General features: G+C 41.9%; 2 protein-coding genes across 2 annotated transcripts; both read right to left on the bottom strand.

Annotated features, from left to right (window-relative positions):
- Positions 1-471: 471 nt before the first annotated feature.
- Positions 472-4450, bottom strand: LOC134045550 (disintegrin and metalloproteinase domain-containing protein 21-like). Its single transcript, XM_062495371.1, is given in 2 exon segments — positions 472-645; positions 2003-4450. Coding segments are annotated over 2 exon segments (2604 nt in total). The 5' UTR covers positions 4433-4450.
- Positions 4451-9334: 4884 nt separating this feature from the next.
- On the bottom strand, positions 9335-21513 carry MED6 (mediator complex subunit 6). Its single transcript, XM_062494810.1, has 8 exons — positions 21440-21513; positions 15823-15982; positions 14717-14808; positions 12449-12531; positions 11629-11737; positions 11060-11175; positions 10282-10309; positions 9335-9906 (listed from the first exon to the last, which is right to left on the bottom strand). Exons 1-8 carry the CDS (start codon positions 21459-21461, stop codon positions 9779-9781), a joined length of 738 nt encoding a protein of 245 aa, XP_062350794.1. The 5' UTR covers positions 21462-21513; the 3' UTR covers positions 9335-9778.
- Positions 21514-26637: the final 5124 nt, after the last annotated feature.

Raw genomic sequence — 26637 nt, 5'->3', positions numbered from 1 at the left:
AAACTTCTGCTACTCTTTTTTGTATTTAAAAAGCAAAATTTAAAAAGTCTTAGTAGGTACTAGTTGTGCATAAATAGTTGGAAGATGCTGGGTGTAGTGCTTCTGTTACTTTTTATCTCCATCTGTCAATTAACCCACATCTCCCTTGTCTGTCTTCTATCCCTTGTTCACAAAATCTCTATTACAATTGTTATTTCTCAGAGGACACCCCTCCCACTCCCACAATGCCCCCCCTGGAGAAGGTCTCTGGTTATGAGGAATAAATCTGTGGTGTTAGTCAAGGGGCAGTTACCTTGCCTTTTGACATAAATGCAGGATTAAGTTTTCATCATCTAATCAAAACCATCCGTGTTCTATCATTACAATAAGCACAACCTAAACAAACAATGTGTTACCTCATTTCTACAGACATCATAGATAACTATTTAAGGACCCATTTGCTCTAGACAAAAAGCTGTGAAAAACTGAGAATCACATGCTTTGTATTTCACATCCCATTATAATGTAATCGTCCCTTTTTGGATACAGGACATGAAAAAATACACATAAAAATTACAGGAAAATGCATATTCTAGAAACAAAAATTATGTATTTGGGAGGTAGCAACAGTTGATTGTCATAATTTGTAGAGTCACCAACATCTTTCTTCCCAAATGTTCACAAGTGTTGGGGTACTTATTCTGCCCTTACAGAATATTTGCCAGAAGTGTGCTCTCTGCTTTCTAAATGCAAATAATTCTTTTGTTAGCAGACAAGTACATTATAGCCCTTTGTCCTTAAACACCTTTTAAATAAAGTTTTCACTGTGATCTGAACTACAGACTCCTCTTCATGCTGATCTGATAGAATCCTTACTTACTTCCATAACAGAATACATTCCATGATAGAATACTTACTTCCATAATATAAATAGTAACAATAAAACTTATTGAATGGTATTTCTATGTCTCTAATATTTTTCAGAAGTTAAACATTTTATGTTTTGTTAAAGAAAATAAAATTACAATGCTTCTGTGTGGCACTCCATAGAGCTGCAAGGACGCATTCAGTTATAGCTGAAGAAAGAATCACAGAGTAAGCAAAGAGAAACCCCTGAGATAGTCAGATAAAGCATGAATCAAATATTGCAGGAATTCTGGGTAGGGGAGACTTGCAGAATAATTCCAAATACTTTAGAAATTCAGTTAATTTGGGGAACCCCACTGACAGCTCTTCTTAGCAACAATAAAATACACAGCACTTCCCAGAAGCAGCCAGCAGTCAAGACACTGAAAAATTTCCAGAAAATAAAAACAATTCGTTCTTGTGAAATGCCAGATTTGGTGTCACTACACTGTTGACATATATATTACAGCTCAGAAATGCAATGCTTACTGGTTGTGATCTGGATAATCCTTCTCTACTCTTTCACAGAAGGAAGGCCCTACTCCCTATGGTCTACCTCCCTCCTGAAAGGCTGTTCCCTGTAAACAGCTGGAAGCACTTGTGAAACATACGCCTGTGTCTCACTGCAGTACCTGTTCCTTGCCTGTCTGTGTGTCACAGATGTGCATTAAATCACAGAGACACAGAATGGTTTGCCTGGAAGGAACCCAGTGGAGACTGCAAGTGCAATTTTCTTCCCTTTGGTTGTAAATGAATGACAGAAGATGTTCACAAACATCTCTCTCACTGCACTGAAGAAAACATTAGGTGAAGGAGGAAATTGAAGCAGCTTATCTACACCTGTTTTAAGACATTTGCATTTTTAAATTGTTGATACAAAGCATAAACACAATATCTGCAGTTTACTTAATTACATCAGTTTAAGAGCTCAGGGTACAAGGAAGAGCCTGCCTTACTGCCTGCATTTATTAACTTAAAAGAAAACGTAGAGAGATAACATTTACTCTGCATTTAATGATATCACATGAGATTAGAGCTGTTCAGAACCTGTTGAATCATTCTGATGAGTTATCAGATAGTTCTGCTAAAGGGAGATTTCAACAGCATCCAAATCTACTGCTTTTTGATCTTTGGTGGATTTTGTCTCACCAGCAGGTGAGTTTTCTTTAGGAACTTCTGTTTTGTTCAGTCTTTGAAACAACTCCAATATTCTATGGAATTGGGCCTTTTTGTTCATAAGCCATCCCTCTATTTCCTGTCTATAATGGATGGAAAGGGCTACTCCAACGATACACATAGAAAAAAAACCAAATAGCATTAGTCTTACTTTTGCTCTCTGAGAAATCTTCCTGGCTGGAGGGGGTCCACTGTCAATGCTACCTCCAAATCCTTCCAATTCACAATATGGAGGAGCCCAGCCATACTCACAGTGACAGTTCTTACGATTGTTACACACTCCTCTGCCACGACACTTTGTCATGTTGCAGTCGTATTTCAGCACCAATACACTCATACAGGTCCTGTTGATACAAAGCATATCAGTACCACATGGTGTGCCATCTTCCACGGCTCCCACGTCTGCTCTTGGCATCCCCATGTGATAGTCGAGACCCCAGCAATTTTTATCTCGAACAGGAGTTTGGACTAGTGTTACATGGTTCTGCAAGAAAGGCACTTTGACTATGTTTTCACACTGAATCCTACCACATAAGACATTCTTAGTACTGCATTTTGTAAAATAGACATTGTCACGAATACCACAATTCCCAAACCGGTCACCTTGAGTATTCACTGCTTTGAAGCAATCTAAAGGGGCAACCTTGGCTTGTTTGCCAAAGAGATTCTGGCACTGTTCACTGTGGGAAGAACATTTGCCTTTATAGCAATAAATACCATCGTTGCAAGGGGTTCCATCTTGCTGGTATACATCCAGTGGGCACTGAGGGGAAATCCCATTGCAATACTCTGGCAGGTCACAGCTGCCAGTACTTGCTCTGCAGAGTGTTCCTGCTGGAAGGACCTGACAGTTCTTGCAGCATTTTCCAGATGCACAGACTGAACCTGCAGTAAACGTACAGTTTGCGTGGCAACAAGAATCCCTTCTGCAGTTTGCTGGTGAACCACAGTCACATTGCTCTCCACTTTCTACTACCTTATTCCCACAGTATTCACGTTTCCCAGTGTAGAAAGTGCCAGGTGCTGGGGGCTGACGAAGGCACTGAGCACCATTTACAACCAGCCCAAAGTACTCTTTGTAACTGCAGTCACTGAACGAATCCGTTTTAGCATTGTTTTCATACATAATGCATGTCTTGCGCCTGCAATTACAGTCTGGTTTATCATGGAGCATCCCGAGATTGTGGCCCAGCTCATGGACAAACGTGACAAAAACTCCAGACAACTTTTTCTCAGTGAAGGAAATAACAGCTGATGACCACTTGCTATCACACACTGTCCCTATATATGCTAATCCCAGGCTGCTCCCAAACCGCTGAAATGCAAATAAGTGAGCAACATCGTGGTACAGACGATCATAGAGGTTTGACTTTCTCCAGTTGTTAAACTCACCAAGTACACTGGGAATAGAGTTAGAAACATTTATAAAGTTGCTTTCAGTCCAGATCTCCAGTCCTATAAGAAACAGCTGGACAGAAAGCTGCTTGTACATAACGTCCCCAACATTGATGACTTGCATGACGTCCTTCAAGACTTCGGATTTGCTCCTGCCTGACTTCACAAACCGCACGTGGTCCACGACCACTACCATCTTCACATACCTGATGTGCGTCCACCAGTCCTTCAGCTTTTCGTTCTCCTCCTCTGCCTTGGGAGCCTTGAACCAGGGCAGCACAGCCTTTTGCTGCTGCAGCACCTCCGGCGTCAGTTCGCAGCCGTGTCCCTCGGGGCTGTTGGCCTCCTCCATGCGGTAGAGAACGTGCCGAAAGGCAGGATCATTGGGGACGGGCTCGATCTGGTAGGTATCATCCTCCACCCAGAGCACGCCGTGGAGGCCCCTGCCGCAGGTGCTCAGGGCTACCAGGGAACCGGGGCTCCCCAGCACGTCGCCCTGGTAGAAGCAGTTGTCCCGCACGAAGGGGTACTCCTCCTGGCGGGCCCCGTCCCGGCCGTAGGTGACCAGGGTGAAAGGGCGGGAGACCAGGCCCTTCCTGGGCTGCAGGCGCAGCACCCGCGGCCGCCCCGCCACGTTCAGCCAGAAGGAAAGGGCCGGGGCGTCGTCGCCGGCCCGGGGGCTCAGCTGCCGCGGCACCGTCACCCACACGGTGCGAGGCTCCGCGGGCCCGGCCCCGCGGCACCCCCCCACGCCCAGCAGCAGGGGCAGCAGCAGGGGCAGCAGCAGGAGCCCCGGCACTGCCCCCATCGCGGCCGCCGGCGCCGGCCGCCCCCGCCCGAGCGGGGATAGAACCTGGGAGGGCCCAGCCCGGGCGGAACCGCCCCGTGGCTCCAACTGCCGCCGTGCGGGCCGGGCCGGGCCGGGGCCGGAGCTGGGCCCGTTCCCCGGGAAACGGCACCTGCGGCCGGGGCGCATCGCCGAGCCCTGCCCGGCGCCTCCAGACAGCCCGCCCTGCTCCTTGAGCCAGGACAGAGGGTCTCCTAAGGAACCGATAAATTTGCCTCCCTAAAACGCGTTCCCAGCTATTAATAATCTTCATTTCAAATTAACGGGTACTTCTCCTTCTGAGCAGACACAGCGAGGACAGCCCCAGTTCAGCTTCACACTCCTTGTCACAGCTGTTTTTGTGGAGCAAAGGGATCCTTTGGGTAGACCACAAGTGGGAAAATCTGTTTTAATCTCAAAAGATTGGCTTTTGCCTTTTTTTTTTTTTTCTGCTTTCATTGCAGGATAATTTGAGTGGACATCAGAAACAAGCTATTTCAGCCCAAGGAAAGGCTTAGAGGCTGAAATGAGTAAGTACAGAAATAGTCCCTGTGGTGACCTTAGCATGTCCCTTACTATAGGTACTACAGCATACACACACGCCACACCCCCCCCTAAGAAAAAAAAGGCAGAACCAAGAGGGAAATTCACTTCCACTACATTCTGTAATATAGATGCAAACTAACAGTACCAAGTGTAAAAACCTCAAGCCTATCCACACCACAGCCGCTACATAACTTCATCAATGCAACTTAATTACAGACAGCACTTAAGCAGCAGCCATTTTCCCACATCATGTCCTTTGTAAAGACTTGTAGTTTCATAGCCATGGGAAGAGAACACTTACAGGTACATCTACCTCTTGGCTACCATCCCCATTTTGAGTACAGCTCCAGCAAGACACAACCATAAGACAATGATCTGCATTAAAACAGGATGGTAAACAGGATGTCCTGCACAACACAGCTGTGCACGCTGGTTTTTTGGCACATAGTGCTGGGATTCAACGTAGCCAGAGCTGTTACCTTTTGGGAACTCTTCACAACTTTCTTTTCAGCACCACAAGCACATTTGCAATTAAATCCAACCTGCTATGGCCCTTATCTTTCTCAGCTGCAGGAGGTGTACCCTTCTACCATCCCATATAGATCTCAGGAATCCTGCTTTTTGTCAGCAACTTCCATGTACTGACCATCACCCTAGCACAGGCAGCAACACTTAACATTCCAAACTACAGGACATAGGCGCCGCCCTTCAGAAGGCTGGGCAAGAAAGAAGCTGGCAGAATGTTCAGAGCCTCCTTCTGCTGCTTCATGCCCCAGGGTCCTGAGTGGGCTGGTACCTCACGCTGGGCACATGGCAGGCCCAACTAACACCTATGGAGGTTACTAATTGTTGTCCAAAGGTGCTTCAGATTCTGTGGTTTGGTACCTTGGTCATTCCTTGCAAGCATGGCCAGCATTAGCAGCATACACCTTGTAATACACTACCTCAGATTAAAGGAATTAATACAGGATGCCTGCTTCTATTACGATCCATCTAGGAAGATCTTTCTAGATACCCATCCAAACTCATGACCTATCTATTTTAGCCTTATTTTCTTATTAGTTTTAAAATTATAGAAACTGTTTCTTATGAAGTCTTTTATGTGCAGCTAGTTGTTGAATGTTTGTCCACTATTCAATTATCAGCTTTGCATTTCAGTACTGTGAACTACATCAGATTGTCTCTTGAAATAAATATAACCCAGACCACAGTAATGGAAAAATTCTGTTACATAATCTGCATGCAGTCTGTAGCGCTATTTTTAAATGCATACTGCTGCTGTGTGATCACTCCTTAAGTTATACGAAAGACCCTACTAACTCCCTCTGCCAATCAGCAATTACCACCCCTTCCATCCCCCAGCCTGAAGTTGCCTTCTTACTTTCTCTCTTAAAGTAAACATAGCTATACAGTTAAGACTAGAAAACACTCAGGTCTCAAAGTATTAGTATAAAGCTAATCTATCCCCTTTGCCTTTTCCCTCTTATTGCCTATACCCTTCTTGCTCCAAGAACAGCTTGCTCTGGCAAACAAAATGTACTGACTGGCCAGATGGCATCTAACTTTCTTTGCTAGGAAAAGGTTACCAAAATATGAAGTATGGGGGCAGAGCAGCAAAGAGCAATGTGTGAGAGCAACAGATAGCCTGGTCAGACCTCACTTAATGAAAAGATGACAAAGAATTTCTGCTGCACCTGAGACACCATTAGCTTTACACAGCAAACTGAGGTAGCTAGTGTGCCCCTCCTTCTGACAGTCTGTCTGGATTTTTGCATGCCTGTGTACATATATACACATGTACATACAAATATGTGTAGCTGTTCATGGGAATGCAATCATTTATACTTTCAGGCTCTGAGGAGAATTGTTTCTATTAGAGTTCCAGGTAATTTTCAGCTCCCACTACCCCATGATTTAGGCAAAGAAAAGCACTTTTGAAGTCTGAATAGTTATCACCTAAGAGCAAAAAAGTAGAGATATTTCTCTTGTTCAACCAAATCTCTCCTTTATACAGAAGAAAGTGACACACAAATTTCAGAAGTGCTTGCTTCTTTACCTTTCATCTAAAAGCTTTACAAATACTGAACATCCTTTGGACAGACTTTGGACTTCACAGTCAGACTCTAAACCAAGAGAGGAAAGGTTTAAACTCTCATGCACTGAAAAACATTACTGACTACAAGATACCTGCTTAACATCTCAACAGTAGTGTCACTTCAGTAAATTAATATCACAGCTCACTTCACTGATGAAATTATTGTAGAATGTCTGGTCAGCAAGTAACAGGATCAGAAGATCTTTCAGTCCCTCATACAGCAAACCTTCAGCACTGGACAGCTACTAAGAAATCGACACACTGCTAACATTCCTTACTACTTTATAATGTAATTTGCTCAGGGAAAGATCATTCCCCTGGAAAAGGCTTGTTGCATTCAAATGCTTGTTTCATGATTGGAAGGCATTTGCTATCCTCTCAACAGCTTAGATGCTGTCACTTTAACTCAGATGGGATCAGACCAGGAATCCATCGTTTTTAACACCCTTTGACACCAGCCAACACCAGGTATTTCTGCAGAAGGCAGAAAGGCTGCTGAGAGATACAGACGTGAGGACACTCTGACCCTTCATATTCCACTCTGCTCAGCTCAAATTCTGAGCATGGAATACAGTGGTTCAGTCCAAATCTAACTCCAATTCAGTTTCATTTACCTGTCCCTCTATTTTTGTACTACAACACACACCAAGTCCTCTACTTTCCTACTTGTTTCACTGCTCAGTTTCATAAAGACTCACTATTTGTCTTTCCAGAGTCACCAAAGGAAAACTCCGTCCTAAACATTTTACTGCCCTTCTTCAAACCCTGCTACTTTAGGGGATTTCCTTTTCAGACATTGAATTGTACAATGCATTTTATTTCAGGTGAAGTCCAGTGACTGATAGAATATTTTGCTCATACTGTATTCTAGCATGCATTTTTTTGCCACAGCTGTATGTGCCTTCAGCAATAAGCAAGCTTTCATTCTGCTAGTAGTGTTAAATATTTCCTTGGTGCATGAGTTGATAATTTTTCTCCATTAAACAAACCAAACCAAACAACTCCACCAAAAAAAAAAAAAACACACAACCAAAGCCCAACATCCTAAATCTTCATTAAATGCTGTGTGCCATCTCTGTTGGCAACTTTTTCCAAATGACATACAGGTTCTCAGCTCCTTTAATAGCCATTTCCAAGGACTTTATTGTGACCACCAACAGCAAGGACTGCTGAGGTGCCTCACCATTCATGCCTAATTTCTGGAAATCCTGGGTTTCCTCCATGGTGGTGGATGAGGCAATGGCTTTGGTGCTTCTTCCACTACTTGCTTTCACAGGAATTTCTATAATACAAGAAAGACCAACACTCTTTTTTTCTAAGTATATTCACACCACCTTGTTTGGTTTTGAGCATCCCAGAATAACTGCTTTCTATGTTTCCACTTGATCTGATAGCTCACACTAGTTTCTTATCTACTTCTATCAACATTTTGAGAAATGGCTGTTCAAACCTGATCCAGGTATGAAATAAACCTAATACACACTCAAGTATATGATGATATGAATTTCAGATCAGTATCTGCATTAACTGAGAACAGCTATTGGCATATCTGTATCTTTTGACATTACAGCTTTGGATTATATGGCAAAAATGACCTGGATCTTTCTATCATTCAGTAATAAATAGCCCTGACAGGTCTTTCTATCATTCAGTAATAAACAGCTCTGACTGGAGAGCTAAGTTACTGAAAAAGAGTGTCTTGTAACCTGAAGATAAATTTGACAGAGCTTACTTTAAGCATACTTTAATCTTTCTGCCTATCTACATTTTGGTTGCTGTGTAAAAACTTTTTTTTTGCTAACTACACTTTACTGCATGAAAGCGGGTAACAGTTGTGGAAAGAAAGCAAACTATTTCACAGTTCACTCCATTACTTCAATGAGAAACCAAAACCAAACTAATAGTTATTTATTTTCAACAGATGATTTCTAGTTTTTCTGAGGAAAAAGAAATATTTATGTAAGCAATATGCTCGAGTAAGTGTAGAGGTGTCAGTGATGTTTCTCTTTCACTGTCCCACTTCCACAAGTCTAAAAGACACATCTAATGCAGGAGCAAGGAAGTGCCAGGAGCACAGAGGAAGAGATGTGATTGATATACTGGAGTTATATTTGATTGATATCTTTCAGTGAAAAATTAGAAATATAAACAGCTTCCCTGAATGTGCAACATCAAGAAATTTTAGCCTGTTTTATGTCATAAAATCTCTCTCCCAAAACATGAACTTCTGTAATAAACTATCTGCTTAACCATTAAGTAAAACCAGTGTCCAAGAATATCTAGAAACTGAGACCATTCTGACATCTAACTACATGGATTGAGGGTCCAGTTATCAAATCTCTTATCTTTATCCCAAGCACACTAGAGGCACAGCAATTTTTACTCAGAATAGAACACAATATATTCCAATGTCCAAGAAAAAAAAAATGCTGCCAGCACATATGACATTATTTGTTACTAACAAAGTCTACATTTAAGAAAGGTATTCCAGCAGCTGGGAGTTTTATTTGCCAAGAATTCCACTTCCTTTTTATATATAAAAGGCTTTTTCTTTTTACATAGGAAACCTGGACACAAACAATGCAAGAGTTTGTAAAGATTTCAAGAGGCTGCTGAACATGTCCATGTAAAAACCATAGAAGCCAGCATTCAAAATAAGATGAAGACTGAAAACACCTCCTTTGAGGCAGCTCCCATTACATTTGCATGAGAGGTTTTTACAGAAAAAGCTGTTACAGGGATCTCAGTCTCCGAACTGTCAGTCTCAGTGGAAGAGCTTAAATATAAAGAAAAGGGAGCAAGAACCTTCTGTTTTGCAGGTACTGACTAATCCAGATGTGTAATAGCTTCTCCTTTCATTGGAGTCTCATTCGTTTTTCAGGTGGTCCTTTAGCACCAGCACTCTGAGCATTCTTTACAGTCTCTTTTTCCTCTGGCTTGACAGCTTCAGGGACTGGTTCTGGTTCCTTCTTGATTTGATCCACTAAAGATGTAACAGCAAAACAAAGTTAAACCTCTGATTTTCATTCCTAAAACATGCGTCAGAGTATTTAGAAAACATTGTTAATGTCAAAGGGCAACATTCATTTCAAAGGTGTAAGAATAAAAAGCAGAGAATAAATTCATACTTATATCTGTTAAAAGGTGGAAGAGATTGAAGTTACACAGCTCATGCCTTTCATGGAGGTAGCCCATGATCAACTCAAAGTCTTCACTCATATCCATTACTTTGCACAATTAGGTAATGCCAGAATTCCAAACCACCTCACAGAAGCAGCAGCAAGAGCTTACAAGGCAACTGAAAGATACTGCATACAGAGTCTATTTTTTAAGTATTGTGAGAATATTACAGTTTTACCTGGGATAGGCTTTTCTCCAGGCTTTTGCTGTGGGGGAAAGAAAAAAAAGCCAACACATCAGTGGAACCAAAGCTGTAATTCTCAACCCTTCCAGCCATTAATTTAGGCATAAAATGCAAGTAATGCATTCTTATATATAAGAGGTGAGGATAAAATGGGTCATTAAATGCACTTTAAACAAAATCCATTTAGCATTTTATAACATCCAGTTTTTCCTCTGACAACTGAAAACATTAAAGACAAATATATGCAGTTGGCCAGTCTTTCCCAGGACTGGCTGAGGAGCACTTTTGAGAGATGCTGTAAACATAATTTCCTTTGCTCCCAAACAGAAGACCTTGTGGAACAAGTGGCTACCAAAGATAATCAGAGGTAACCACAACTTCACAGAATGCAAGAATTTCCATGCTAGCTAATCAGTCCCCCAAACAATGGAGTAACTAAAACAAAATACTGTGATGGCTTGATTGAGTTCACAAAGCAGGAAACTGGAAGCAGCAGTAACATCTGATAGTTGAGAACAGACCCTCTGTGATCAGATAAGGAAGGTGTATAATAAAATTCACTCTCATAGTTTTGCCAAGGTCTTAATGACTCCAGTGATTACAAAGGGAGATCCTACACTCTAATATAAGCCTTCCATGTCAAGTTTATTACCTAATCCATGTTACTATTGCAGAAATACATGAAATTCCCATTCAGTTTCAGCTGTTTAAATACTTTGACTATGTTTTAAGTTCTAAGTTACAGTAAAACTTCAGTTTTTGAGTGTCATACCTGAACAAATTTGGGTGGAAACTTTTGTCTTAGGTCTAAAAGCAAAGCATCTACCCGTTGCCTCTGGAAAATGGAGCTTGGTTCTTCTTTCTTCTTGGCTTTTGGTTTAGTTTTGTCTGCAAGTCACAGAAATATTAGAGAAAAATGTATTAAAATTTATTTTCTCTTAGCAGCTCTTTGTTGTATGACAAGTTGGTATTTGTCTCTCTGAACTTCACTGTCTTACTGACAGATTTTCTTTTTTTTTTTTTTTTGGTAGAAGACAGATTAAGGGTGATTCTTACCCCCAGACAAACTGGTTTTGCTTCTGAAAATGTGTTTTAGTCCCCAGTATGTTGAAGAGTTGCCCGCTTTGTTGACACACAGTTCATTATTTTCATCTCCCACCCATACCTCGATGTTCATTCCCACCAGCACAGAAGGGCAAGATTCTTTTCACCTGGTAGAGAGCCCTAATTTACCCTTCAGCCACTTCATCTCACCTCTCCACCATCACTGTGCATTGCCTCAAGCTTTTCCCTACATTTCTTTCCTCTCCCAAAGTATGCAAGAGAAACTAGCAATCATACCTCGTTCTTCTTGATCTTTGAAGTGCCACCAGTAGCCCTTGGATGGGTGATAGCGACAGTAGGACATAGCTTCTTCAAAAGCAGACTGAATTCCATGCACTGCAGTGAGCTTTCAGAATAAGAATGTAAGGAAGTGTTCAGAACTCAAGGAGAAAACCCAACATAAATTTTTGAAAGGAGGTATTTTAAAATTATCATTCTATATTCATTTTTGTTCTGGGAACTTGGAACATCCAGTTTTGGACTGAAAATGTAATTTCTTTAACAAATTCTCACAAGGCTCTTCTGAAGTGATTTTCAAACTGGCAAAAAAAGCAAAATCAACAGTTTACAAGAACAGAAGGAATCAAAACAAACTTGAGCATCCAATTTAAGAAGAAATACCACATTAACTTAAAAACATAAGCCTCATTTAAAAATAATTACTACATGAGCTTAACATTAGTGTTCCAAAGCTAGCTTCACTGATTATGTATTTAATTACAATTTCATATGCATTTGTCAAATAATTTTTTAAAATTTTTATTATTCAAACTTCATGCTGTTCTGCCAATTAGTGTAATTTCAGTTATTCTGATCCTTCATCCTTAAACAGCGTATCCTGGTTTCTGGGCAATACTGCACTCTCACAAGATTTTCCATTTTCATGTGGGATGCACAAACACAGTACTAACCCAGTGGGGTTTGTTTTAAGTTACTGCACTGTTACTACACAAAATCTTTCCTCAAAACAGTGAAGGAGAGATTTAAACAACCTGGGGGACAACCAAAAGTAAAAACTGATATAAACCAGTATACATCAAATGCAGAGAACACTTACAACTCTGGAGTTAATGACAGACCCTAAGTCAGGTGCTTGATAAATCACTCCAGCAATAATATAGTAGTCAGCCAATGGCATAACTGTGGGAAGGAAAAGAAAAATGCAGGATCATTTTAAAGCTCTGGCTGAAGACTGTGTATTTGTTGCTGAATTTTAGTCATAGCAGCAGAAATTGCAATATTTCTCTTATCTCTTGTTAACTTTTTCCTTCAAGGTGCTTTAATTTGCACCTTAGGCACACACTAAGGAGAGAAAAACCAATGTCTGCTTTACAGATAGAAAAGCATCAGCTTTAAAGTCATGTCCTACTGCAAGCAAATGATTTGCCTCACAAACTGAGGCAAATCTGAAACTGAGGTTTTCAGAGTACGCTAGAGCTACTACTAGTCAAGTGAACTGCTCTTGAATTAATTCCACTAGCCTTGGTTAGCAGTAGAAACCCACAACAATGTAAGAAGTCATTCTTTTGGACTCAGCTTTCTCTAACTTGTACAGTCCTCTCAGCTATATTTCCCAGAACCAATGGAGTTAAGCACACACAGAGCATGCTTTTCTAAATTAATAACATTCTGCCAAAAAAGACTACCTTCCAAAGGCATTTGATAAATCAGATTTGGAACTTCTACTGACCAATCAAAAATTCTTGTTCATTAGAGCTGCGGTGCAGAGGAACATTACAGTTGCCTCTGTAACTCTGCCAAACATTGTTCAACTGAGAAACCATAGCAATGCTCTCAGCTTCACATTCCTAAGGACATTACCTGTGCACACATGTGTTCCAGTTCCTCCATCTCTACCAACAATTAATCCAGGACTTGCATTTTATGAAGCTTAGACACCTGCCTAAACTAGCAGTCCCAGACAGGTGGGTGTATATTACAGCCAGTACCCACCTTTCCTCTAAAGAAAAAGGATGCTTCTTTACAAATGGAGCAAGACACAGAACAACAGTTTTACTGTCTCACAGCTCTATACCAGGGCCTACTCTCCCAGACAGGTAACTCCCCCTCATTATTGATCCAAAGATTTTTCTAATATCCCTTCAAACCAGAAAAAAATTGTCTTCAAGAATTTCAAATATAAATGTATCTGTTTTAAAAACACACAGAAGTCATAAGACGAGCCTGCATCAGTTGCATTTGAATATTCTACACTAGTTATGAACTCATTAAATTTCAGTTTTACATCCTCATTCCCATGTCTCAAATATACTAATTTTTGTATCCTGATGAAATAAAACACATGCTAACATCTGAGTTAGGGAACTATGCAAGGTACCCAGCACAAACCTTACAGTCACAGGGAAAAATGTTACCAAACAAGTCTCAGTCAAGTTCCACCAAACACACTAAACACACATACTGTGGTAGCTTCAACTTCAGTCTCAATCTGAAAGGTGTCAAAACCAGAAATTAAGGGCTGTATGATAATTCCATAATCACTGTTAGAAGCTATACGAAAAATCTCTAATAAACAAATAACTCAAAACTACACACTAAAGAATCAATCATAGATGTTTTCTCAATTTGGAACTGCAACGTAAATGGACCATTATTTGATATAAACAAATAAGAAACATTACAAGACAAGGCAAAGTCCTATACAAGACCAAAATGTACAATCAGAACCTAAATCCCTAAAAATAAAGAAGTTAAGAAATAACAAGCACTAAGCCTGCCTTTCTTTCCTACAAAGCTTACTCTGAAATAACCTATATTATTTTATATGAACATGTGGTAAACAGGTATGACAGTCCAATAACTATTGAAATGTGGCTACATATTTGATTAATCACACACACAAAAATTCAACGCTAAAAATGATAATGAAGACAACTGCATGCAGATGGGAAAAAAAGCTAAAGTATTTGACTTAAAAACTGGGAAGTGACACTGCGGGAGGGAGTGGTGCTGTCATCACAAGATGCCGTCACAAGAAGAAATGGACACTCTTGCATAGCCCTACAGAAAAATACGACATGGAATGAATGCTATTAACGATTTCCCGTAGGAAAATGTAGCATAGGGCAGCACTTTCTTATTCGCTGTTCCCATTTCCCCACAAGATGGCACTCCCTGCTGCTGACACACTGCAGGGAACTGCAGGAGAAAGGATCTCCCCACCTCAAGGTCTCATAGCTTCCCAGTTAGACTGGAAATTAATACAGAAAAGCAGAAGCAGAAGTGCTTAGACACAGATTAGGAACTTATAAAAACAACTGGCAGGTTTGGCTTCTCAACAGAGGCAAGAAGTGAGTGATTGTACCTTGTGTTGGAGATTGCCTTTGCTGCTTTCGGATAATGAAGAGAATGGGCTCTTGAGCATGAAGGAGGATGTACTCCACTCCAACCATCTGGCTGAAAAAGAAGCAACCAGAGTAAGTATCTTCCTCGAAGTAAAATCTGTCAGATGTGAAGAGTGACCAAAGGGCCCAGCAATAAAGTAACAAAGTTCTGATGCACTGAAAGCTCTTCTTTATAATGTGCAGTAAATAAAGGCAAAGGATTTCCTGAGCTAGCTATCAAGTCCTAGGTGCTTAGACAAAGGAAGTTATAACAACCTGACACAACACAAGTAGAACATATTAGCAACAGATAAATAGCAAGAAAGATAACAATCTATCATCATGGAAATGCCTTTAAATACAGCAACAAAGAACTGGTGTATGATGTGACTATCTGTGCGTCTGAAGTAAAAGCCTCTCTGCAACCACACTGAGCACAAGTGACTTTACCAATGGACTTCCAGCTCTGCTTGCAAACTCCCTATCATATTGTGGAGTCTTTAAATAGTTCTCCAACAACTCACTTGTACTCAGCATAGCAGATGGGGAACTGAAAAGAAAGTTAACTTGCATATGCACTCTCAATACACAACCATATGTAATAAGTTTATTTACAACATTCACTACTCTTATTATCCAAACTAAAACGCCAGCTCTTCAGAGGAATTATGTACTTATTATGGCACACAGCCAGCAGTATATGGAAACACAAACTATTTATGAACTCAAAGTATCCCCTAACATGAACCCTATTTACTGCAGAAAAAACATTTAACTACATTACATTACTCAGGTTCTGTTTAGCAGGGAGGATGAGAGAAGACAGCTTTTCTATTTCAGAGAAATATCTATAGGGTGATTTACTGGCATCTTAAAAGATACACAGAATCCCTCATGCTTAACACCTCCTTGAGATGTCCTAAGATGAAATTGAAAACAACCAAGTTCAGAAAAAGCTGGGCTCCCTGGAAAATGGTGGGACTAAAAAGCACAGAACAGAATGAGCATGCTTCCATTCCATCACCAAAGCCTCTGAATGGAAGGACAAGGGATACTGCACAGGAACCAGTTGCAAATTACAACTTACTTCAAATGGTCCAGGGTCATCCGCTGCATTTTGACGACTTCATTGTTACATGTTCGGTCATAGAAAGGGTTACTTCGCTCTGAGAAATAGTCCAACACACTCCCATTGTTTAATATTGGAATCCAGGAGCTGTCAACCCAGGAAATTCCCAACAGATTATCTGGGAAAATAAATATAACATTAAGTATCAAAGCAGTCAAAAACACTACAAATACATCCAAGAGTAAATTGCCACCAAGTAACAATTATAGTAGAGAAAGAAGATGGAACACAAACACACCAGTTGAAATTAAAGAAATATTTCATAGAGTTCCAGTAATAATTGATAACCTTTAACCTTCTGCAGGTCGCTTAGCAGTATACAAAAAAGAAAAAAAAAAAAAAAAAAGAGACCCAGAAAACAGCAAAGATGCTATCTTCGGGCAGATGCTTCCCAGTAATCTTGAACAAGAGATTCCAATCCTGACTATAAAATTAATCTGCCAAATTGCCTGCAGCAAATTACTTGTTCCATAACTCACTGGATATTACAGATATCTAACTACTGAACATTACTAATTCTATAAAAAAAGCAAGCTTTACAAAATGAATGCACTTTAGAACCCACAAGTCATTACAGGCCAGTTAAATTCTCACAGATTTAGGGAAATATGAATTAAAGTCCCTGCATTTTGTTATCATGCTGCTGCAAAATGTTCCTTGGGCACATCAAAGAAACCAGTGCCAACAACCAGTTCCACAGGCAACAAACTTGCTAACATTGGAGATCCAGGAGAAACCTAGAAAAAACCCCCTGAAATTCATTGATTTTAAATCACAGGAGCATCAAATCATTTCCAAGACATAAGAAAGCAGGAAGAGACATGAATTGTTCAGAATAAAAAAACTGTAAGTGATGAGAAGTCATTGAAGACTGACTGCAGATCTGAAATTCCCTCCTCACAGGAACCACTCCCTAAAGTTCACACGTTATATACATACCCTCAACTCCCACTTATCATTCCACTAAGAATATTTTACTTCTGTGACAATTCAACATGCTCAAGGATCATAGGATCAGTTTCAAAAAATGTCAGGTCATACACTACTAGCAGCTTCTCTGAGGAAGAGTTAATAAGTAACACTACCTGCTTAGCAAACCAGGAAAAACGCAACAAAAATAACTACATGTAAACCACTTTTCCTTGCTAATCTCAGAATTTCTAGCCCATCTGTTTCATGCAGGGCAGGGAAAGGGAAGGAGAAGTCTAGAGGCATTCATGTTATTTCACACAGATTTCTTTCTCCTCACTACGGAAAAGGAAATATCAGAAACATAGCACTAAGGTCCGTTATTAAGCAGCCAAGTTATGGTAGCGCTGTTTATTCCAAATGCCATTCAAATCCAAAAGAGCTCTTCTTTCAAAAAAGAAATCTTAATATCTTAAGCACTTGCATTCTTCTCATAATAAACTCTCACATCATACTTCAAACACAAACTTACTTTGTTTGCAGAGGAATGTCACGCGAGCTTTAGAGAGATCTATATATCTATCATGCTGCATATAGACTGATAAATGTACTGTAAAATGGAATATAAAGTTGGACTCTAAGACACAATTATCCACAGCTGCTTAGCACCAGTATTTATAATTGCCTTTATAATTAGCAAGATTGTTCTATTAACTACTCTTGGAAAAAAGGAGAGGGAAAAAAAAACCAAACAAACAGTGAACCTGACATGGCTGTTATACCGAAGGATGTACTGTTTATTTTGGGTATAAGAAACGATGGCATTCCTGCTTCCCTGTTCCTTTCAAAACCAGGACATTTTGCGCAAAGCATTTCTTGTGGAATTTGCATCACAGATGCAAAAGTAAAGTGCTTGTGACAATACTGCCAATCTGTCATGATTTTCAAGACAATTTGGAAGACAAGCCAGCAACCCATGGCAAAAAAGAATAGTAATTCACACAGTGTGCTAAACCTGGCCTTGTCGGCCAGGTAGCCCAGCACTAGGCTTTGACAAACCAAGAGGAACAGTAAAGTAGCCTGACAGGGTATTGGGTTTGCCTGACCAGGTTTGGTAGGGGAGGTTGCAGGGTTGGCTTCAGTGAGAAGCTGCTGAAAGCTTCCCCATGTCCTACAGAGGCAAGCACAGACCATGGTAAGGTGGCAGTCCCCCTACAGCCCGTGGAGATCCACAGTGGAGCAGAGATCCACCTGCAGCCCCTGGAGGACCCTACACTGGAGCAGGTGGATGCCCGAAGGAGGCTGTGACCCCAAGGGAAGCCACGCTGGTGCAGACTCCTGACAGGACCTCTGGTCCCTTGGACAGAGGAGCCCAAGCTGGAGCAGGTTTGCTGGCAGGACTCGTGACCCTGTGGGGTACCCATGCTGGAGCACTTTGTTCACATTTCTCCTGATGCCGAGTGCAATGCAAGCCATGCCAAGCAGCCCCACAAGTTGCCAGGCCCTGCAGAGCTGCCAGGTCATGTTCACCTGGGCAAAGTAGCCCCAAAGTTGGCCCAGAGGGTAGGGCAGGTCAGCGGCCATGCTTGCTGTGACAATGGGCACTTGTCCTTCCTGACCCAACTCTGTGGCTGCAAGGATCTTGGCAATTTTGGAAAAGTGAGGGATTGCATGTGTAACCAAGCTAACCATCCTGCACAGAAGGTACTTAAAAATTGTGAGCAGGTTGGTTTAAGTGCCAAATACTAATCTGCATTATTAATTCTGCCAATTTCAGAGACCTAGATGAATCCAACAAAATTTCTTGATGACCTGTATTGTAGACCACACATGGCCTGATTTCAAAAATTTGTGGAGATAAAATACTCTAATATTTTTGGATTGGTGAAAATGCTGTTGTTTTAGTTTCAGTAGTATCTATTTCACATTTAAATTTTAGTGTCACGTGACAGTAGGCCCAAAGGGATACACAGTAAAATTACACCAACAATTCCATTTTTCAGAGGTGCAGAATTTAGGCTTTTTCACTCCTTGTTTTGATGTGTAATGCAGAGAAATCTGGGATGCTTTTCTGTAGGCAGACCTGTGGATCATCCAGCATTCTACCTTAATTTCTAAAGCTTTCTGTTCCCTAAATTCAGGGAGTATTATTACCAGCTTCACTCTTATCCGAGTCCCAGTCATTTTTAAATACATAACCGAAGTGGCTAGGCTTAGGTCTGTTTTACTGGAATGTATCAGCTTTTGGAAATTACTGTGTTGACTAATAACCCTAACTGGGGGAATTACGCAGGCTATACTGAATACCTTTCTACTGTGAAGCAGAAGAGAATGGTACTAGAGAAGGTGAAAGGAGAGCAATAGGTGAGGCTGGGGTCTGAAAGGGCTCCCACCCTTTGGCCTGAATCAATGTCCTCTTTGTAGGCAGGAAGGAACAATTCGATGTGAACATTATTTCTGACTGTGAGAGGAGGGGACTGGTGGAAAACATCAAGGCATTCCTAGCAGACCTCGTAGCTCCAGTACAACCACAGAATGAAACAACAGACTTCTGATCAACAGCAGAGCCACACATTCCTTGATAAACAGATGCAAGGGCCTGCTTAGTAAAGTTACAGTACCAACTGTTGGGGCAGCAGGAAGAAGGGGTTTGTGGCCATTTGGCAGCTTGTGGATTGTCCCAATTGGACATACTAAACTGACTCATGAGTTTCTATATGCCAGAATGTCCCCTTCCATTGTGAGGGAAAAACTTACCATGCAAGCTAAACGCTTGAGTAACTTTTTTTGAGAACTGTGTATAACTATGCATCTCACAGAAAGAAAGCACAAATTTGCTTATCAATGAGCCAGACCTTGAAGGAACTTGATAATAACATCCCGGACACAGTACTGATTGCTGCTTAAGAGTATCAGTACGAATTTAATAACTGTAAAGAAGCATTGTTCTCATGAGTATAGGCCGGTACAGGATTTAAGAGCAATAAATCAGATACCTCAACCCTGTTGTGTGGATAGGCTTTTTGTGCCAGGTAAAAAAGCCTGTTTTGGGACAACAGCATTGGAGAAATTCTTGGAGGACTGTCTCCTGTGGGAGGGAACCCACCATGGAGCAGTAAAAGACTGTGAAGAGTCCTCCTGCTGAGGAGGACAGAACAGCAGTGTTAACACGCATGAACTTATCACAACCCCATGCCCTGTTCACCTTTGCTGTTTGGGGGAGAGAAGTTAAGGCATTTCAGAGTGAAGTTAAGCCCAGGAAGAAGGGAGTGGTGGAAGTGGTTTTAAGATTTGGTTTTATTTCTCATTATCTTCCTCTGATAACTGGAATTATATAATAATAATAAAACAATAATAATATTAATATATTTAATAAAACAAGTATACTATAATAATAAATATAATAACATTATTAATACTTCACTAATTGGTAATAAATGTAATTAATTTCCCCAAATCAAGTCTGTTTTGCCTGGGACAGTAACTGGTGCGTGACCTCTCCCTGCTCTGATCTCAATCCACAAGCCTTTCATTACATTATCTCTCCCCTGTCTGGTTGAGGAAGGGGGTGATAGAGTGGTTTTAGTGGGTACCTGGCACCCAGCCAGGGTTAATCCACTGCAGATAGATTTAAAATAGAAATATGCCTCAAAATATACTTAATATATTGAACTATATTAGACAAAAGATTTGAGGGAGCTTAAAGGTTCTCACATCAGCTAATAACTTAATACAGCACTCCTCCGTTAATTGTCTACATAGTTCCTTCGTGTAATCTCAAACAAGGAAGTTAGAAAAACACACAGGACTACACATAATCATTAAGAATTTGAAAACAAAAAAGGAGAGAAACCTCTGTGGCATTATCAAAATGAGATGAGATTTCCCGAAAATGAGATTTCCCGAAATGCCTGCTCATGTTCATTCTCTGAGACTCCAACACACAGGCTTCTGATGTTATTCCATTCAGACACTCTTATGCAGAAAAGTAACTTCCTCTCCTGTGGCCTCTGAACTCCGCTTCTTCCCTCAAAGCTCAAATTTTCCACAACAATTTAAGTTCTACTTTGTTTACAATATGTATCTATTCTTTAAACACTTCATTCAAATACCACTTCTTCACAACATAACCTATTTTTATTCACATCCCTGACTTGTCACCAAAACGTTTCTCGTTTTTTGTTACTTCACCTTTCCTAACACCTGGCCTGTCTCACCACACCCACCTGAACTGCTCTTAAGACGATCAGTCCCACTCGCTGCTCTGGTCCTGTGCAAGTCCCACACGCATGCCAGCGCTTCCCACTTTCCCCCACGCTTCAGAGCTGAAACTCTTTTATAGTTGTTCCCTTACGTCGCCATCTCACCGCAGGACCTCTTTATACCCCCTGAAAAGGCAGAGCCTACCAGAAGGAAGCTTATTTTTCCCAGGCGGCCCTGAGCACACGCTCCCAACTTGCCGCACATCCAAGAAAGCTTATTTTTGGGCAGCTTTGCCGTCCGGCCGCTCCAGCTTTCAAGGACCATCACAACACCACACCGACCCCCTCCTGCAGCCGGCCCGCGGAGAGCTCTGCCCCGCGGGCGGAGCTGAGCCCCGGCGGGTGGGCAGGGCCCTGGAGCCGCGGGGAGCGAACCCCGAGCGCCGCCCTCGCCCTGGGCCTACCTCGGATGTCCACAGCAGCCATGGCCGCGCCGCGCACGTCGTGAGCGGGGCAGGGCGGGGAGCAGGAAGCGGCCTTGGAGCGGGCCTGGAGGAGGAGCGGGCCGGGAGGCGGAGCGGGCCGGGAGGCGGAGCGGGAGGGAAGGCGGAGCGGGCCGGGAGGCGGAGCGGGCCGGGAGGCGGAGCGGGCCGGGAGGCGGAGCGGGCCGGGAGGCGGAGCGGGAGGGAAGGCGGAGCGGGCCGGGAGGCGGAGCGGGCCGGGAGGCGGAGCGGGAGGGAAGGCGGAGCGGGCCGGGAGGCGGAGCGGGCCGGGAGGCGGAGCGGGCCGGGAGGCGGAGCGGGAGGGAAGGCGGAGCGGGCCGGGAGGCGGAGCAGGAGGGAAGGCGGAGCGGGCCGGGAGGCGGAGCGGGCCGGGAGGCGGAGCGGGCCGGGAGGCGGAGCGGGCCGGGAGGCGGAGCGGGCCGGGAGGCGGAGCGGGCCGGGAGGCGGAGGGTTGCGCCGTCCCACCACAAGTCAAAGTGACTTGCGCTTCAGCTGAGTGATGCGCGACCAGAACGACGGCGCCAGTGCTGAAAATCGACATGCTCATTCGGTGCTGCTTGTTCAAAAGGGGAGATACGAGAGTTTTGCAGCCGTTTTCACCTGACCTTGGCCCGCTGGTATTTGCCTGTCACTTTCAAAGTGAAAGAGGTGTAGGCTGTAGGTTGCTGCTCAGCATCACACCCATAGATCTTGGGCTGGCTGGGGTAACCCTAACTTACGTTTGCCATGTGGGAATAGTAGATGTTTTGAGGTCGCATCATCAAAACACTCTATGGTTCCTGTCCTGAGGTATGGTCCTTGGCATCTTGGCTCTTTAGTGAAATCATTGGTCATTTAGAGTGAAGAACAACACTCAGTGGGTAGAAGAATACACATACACTGAAGATTAATAAGCTCCTTATTTAGATTGACAACTACAGTCTACCAATATGCTGTACAGAGTGTCTAGCCTCCAGGGACTCACCATGCCTGAGCCTTTGCTGCCAAGATCAGCCATCCCCTTGCTGGCAGCAGCAGAGTCTAAGCCTGGAGTTATCACCTTGCTAATGACACATGATCATAGTTGGTGATGGAATCTCTTCCCCTTCCATTAGAGGCCTGTGAGAAAAAAGTATAGGAAGTACTTTCCTGTATATGAAGTACAGGCAAGAGAGCAATCAAAAAGTTAGAGCAAAAGAGAGATGATGCTGTTTATTTGCTCTCTCCTCAGTCCTCTCATACTAATACAAAACTGCATGCTCTTTTTTTTCTCTTCCCAGGATTCCTGTCTCATTCAATATGTTAAAGTCACTATATAATTTGTGAATATTCTGGGCTTGTTTTCTGTGAAGAAGAGGTGCCTGCAGAACACTTGCTTTACATGTTTCAGGTGTAGAAAAATGTGGAGGTATCAAGCAAAGTTTACAGAAAGTGACAAGGTCGGGCAGGAAAATGCTGGTTTGGAAAACTGGACTCTAGTCTTGGCAGTGATATAGTCATACATTAGATTAATGAAGTTTTTTCAGACTCTGATTTATAGATGTGCTGAGCCCTTGATACAAAGAAAGTAATGCTGGTCATGCTTTGTGTGTTTTGTAATTCTCTGCACACTGAGATGTTGAATTCTCTAAAATATCTCACAGTTTAGTTAATCAAAAGAAGATTTTTTAAATCTCAATGCCTCACGGCTGCATCTCTAAAAGAGAGGTGATAACAGGCCCCTTGGGTCTGAGTGGTTCAAGAAAATAAATTTAATAATATCTGCAAAAATTCGAGGCTAGGATGGAAAGATTTCTGAGAAAATTAATCTTCTCTTCAGAAGAAGATTTACTTAATGGGCAAAAAATAAGTAAAAAAGATTAAACAGTGGAAGAAAAATACTGAACAGAAGAGTAATGTCCAACTGTAACACTGAATTCAGAAGAAAGCCATGAAAACACAGTACTTGGTATCACTTAATAGCACAGATTAAACTAGATTAAAAATCAAATCTAACCTTAATGTTTCAATTTCATGATTCCTGGGTGTTTGTCACTGAGATATTATTTTGTGTAATATGTGTTTTTCCATGGAGTAATTCTCATGTGTGCACCCTGCAGATCCCCATTCATCAGTTAGCTGCTTGTTAGCAGTTTCTACCTTTGCCAAATACATCTCTCTAGTGTTATCCACACCAGAATGTTTCCAAATAATACTATGATAAGTTGTCATTCTAAATCAAATACCTCTATATTCCTGTCATGAACAATCCTCCTGGAGGGAAAAATGCCACCGCCATGACATAACAGCCATCCTTCTGGAGCATCTTTGATGGCCTGTTTCATTCTATTTTTGTGCAAACCATTTCTTTTCAGTAGCAAATGGAAACTCAATCTGTGTTTTAATTATTCATGTTGTCCATCTTTCCTGCTGACTCTGCACCTCTCCTCAGCAAGTGTGTCTTCGGATGAGCAAGAGGCTGAAAAGTAAAGATTCCTGGGTAGGAACTAATGGGGCTTGATTGCTTACAATGAATTTTCAATTACATGGTGAGACTAGCCAAAGCACTGCTGGAAAGAATTGTTCATCTGGTAACATTTTCACCTTCTGCTATGGCATAAAAGATGAGGTCTTTTTCACTTGGCTTCCTCTAAAGGGAAAGTCCCAATGAGCATTGCAGTTCTGCCCCTCTTAGCAGGAGGTGTGCATTACAGAAGGAGAGGTAATGAAAGCTATCATGTAAAATGAGGAATTTATGCACACTACTTTTGATGTCAAAGAAAGGCACCTTAAGCAGTGAATATTTAGACATATTCATTCCATTTGTGCACTTTAAAAATGCATAAAACACTTGGATAAAAACTGACATCTTTTCATGCTCTGGTGTTTGGATGTCATTTAGCATCACTCTTCCTGCAGTGGAATTCTTTTTCTGTATTTCTATGGTCAGAGCTAATGAGGAATCTCATCCCACTATGCTCCTTTATGTAACAGAAGAGACTGTCCCTAATTTACAATGTTTGTCATCTCCAGTGGATGCAGGATTGGTAGCACTGAGTGCTCCAAACCACATTATGGGTACAGCAGGGACACTGCCAAGGACTCCCTTTATAGTTTCAAACAAGCACAGCTAAACTGAGAGTACTACATCTAAAAAGGGATGGAAAACCATCTCTGTGCACATTTCTAGCAGTTTGCAGAGACTGAACAAACAAGCCAGTTATATGCCATCAGGTGAAAAGTACTGTTTATGTATCATTTAAACTCTAGGCAGTTTCCAAAATGTAATAGAGGCGCCTGAACAAGGATGTCATCACAGCACCTCATATTCTGCCAACCTGCATTTGAACTCACAGATTAATAGCAAATACCTCCAAGTTCCATTCTGTGTTCTAGTAAATCTAGTTCTGCAATTAAGCACCAGGGAAGTTTAAATTCTTATGCTAATGAAAAATTACTGAGCTTGAATTACTTATCAACTGAGCAATTTGCTACTGGCTTATAATAAATAGGAAAAGGAAAATATTCTTTTAAATCTTTATCTTATGGTTTGAGGGAAAGACATAAACAAACCAAGGAGAGAAATGTACAGGCAATGCAAAGAAAATGCTAAAATCACAAAATTTGTAAGGGGGGAAAGGAAATGTTTGAGGGAGCTACCATGAGTTCATCACCCATATTGTGTTTTAACATTTTTCCTTGTGAGGTTTCCTTCTTTCCACCCTGAAAACACTCATGTTGCTCGTATCTTCAGACAGCCTTACACATGCAGTCATTCACAAAATAGCTTCCATAGGTCTCAAAAGCCATCACTGAATTGCACTTTAGAAATCCACAGCACATCCAAATTGCAAAATTCTGATTTTTAAATCCTTAATCAGGCACTTTTGCTGACTTCAAAGTCTGCTAATTTCTCCTTTTGCTCAGTGCATCTGCATGTTCTTTTCCTTTTCCTGAGATGCTGTTTTCTGCACAGTTTTTATAAATACTGCTAATCACATGCATTGACTATAAAAAAATAGCCAGGCTTGTAAGCTCTTTTTTTTTCCCCTGGAAAAATGCCACTGGGAAAATCTAAAGTGGCTACAGAGATGGCTGCAGCTGGTGCCCTGCTCAAAACTGTGTCCCCCCACCTTGTTGCAGAGAGCAGAGAAGCTGGGGGACACTAAGAGTGATGTCCCTGGCATTCTCAGAGCATTTTAATACATTTCATCGTGCTTTATTAGAGTCTCCTGTTTGAAAGAATGGGAAAAGAAAGATGAAACCCTGCTAAGAGTCTAAAAGCTTCCTGAAAACAATTAATCTCCCAGTAGGCCCCAAAAGGCTATCTGTCAAGAAGTTAATAAAGATGAAATGTCAGGATGCCACATGGCTGCTAACAGCTGCAGACAGGAGAGGAAATGAGCTTCCAAGAAAAGAAGCACAAACTATGTCATCTTGCATATGATCATGTATTAAAACCAGTACTGCAGATGTTGACTTTTGTGTCTCTGCAGACATCTCTGACCTTAGCATCTTTGCTGCTGCATTGGCTTTGTCAACTCAAAAGCCCATGACAAAGAAGGATGCTGCAAGTACAATCTACAGGTGTTGGATCACCCAGAGGGGACTGGTGGGAGAAGCAGAAGCTGCCCCATGTCCCTAGAACTGCACAGGTCACATACAGGTCGATGTCCAGCAAGAGGCAGATGAAGCTGTCAGGCAATTTTGGAGCACGGCCTCCATTCCATACAGCTCTACTTGTGCATATTTTTTTGCTGGATTGGGTGTCCACTGATGTTTTATTTCCCCCTAGTTTCCAAAGGGCAGATCAGGGCCCTGGAATAGAGCCCTGGTCCAGTCACTGCCAATGAGCATTGTCTGCTGACAACGAAGGTTTGCCCAGGACAGGGAAGGAGAGAAAAGCGAAACAATGTTCTCACCATACATCCTGTTTGTTGCACGTGTCTAGCAATCTAATATTCCCGATCTCAGCACTGCACAACAGCCTTCATGTTTGGTGGATACCTCACAGTAAGTTTGGAATGCCATCACTTTACTGTGCACTGTAACCCCAAATAAGCCCAAATTGCAAAGTCCTTGATTTTTATGCCTTTAAGTCAGTACTTGGCTGATCTGAAAGAGTTATTTAATAAAATAGAATCTCTCTAGTCTGATGAAAAAATCAAGATTTGTTTTCCTGATTTACTATTGAAAAACAG

The sequence above is a fragment of the Cinclus cinclus genome, chromosome 6, assembly GCF_963662255.1.
Source record: "Cinclus cinclus chromosome 6, bCinCin1.1, whole genome shotgun sequence".
Taxonomy (NCBI): Eukaryota; Metazoa; Chordata; class Aves; order Passeriformes; family Cinclidae; genus Cinclus; species Cinclus cinclus.
Note: the sequence above shows the minus strand (reverse complement) of the source record. Positions and strands in the feature narration are given on the sequence as shown.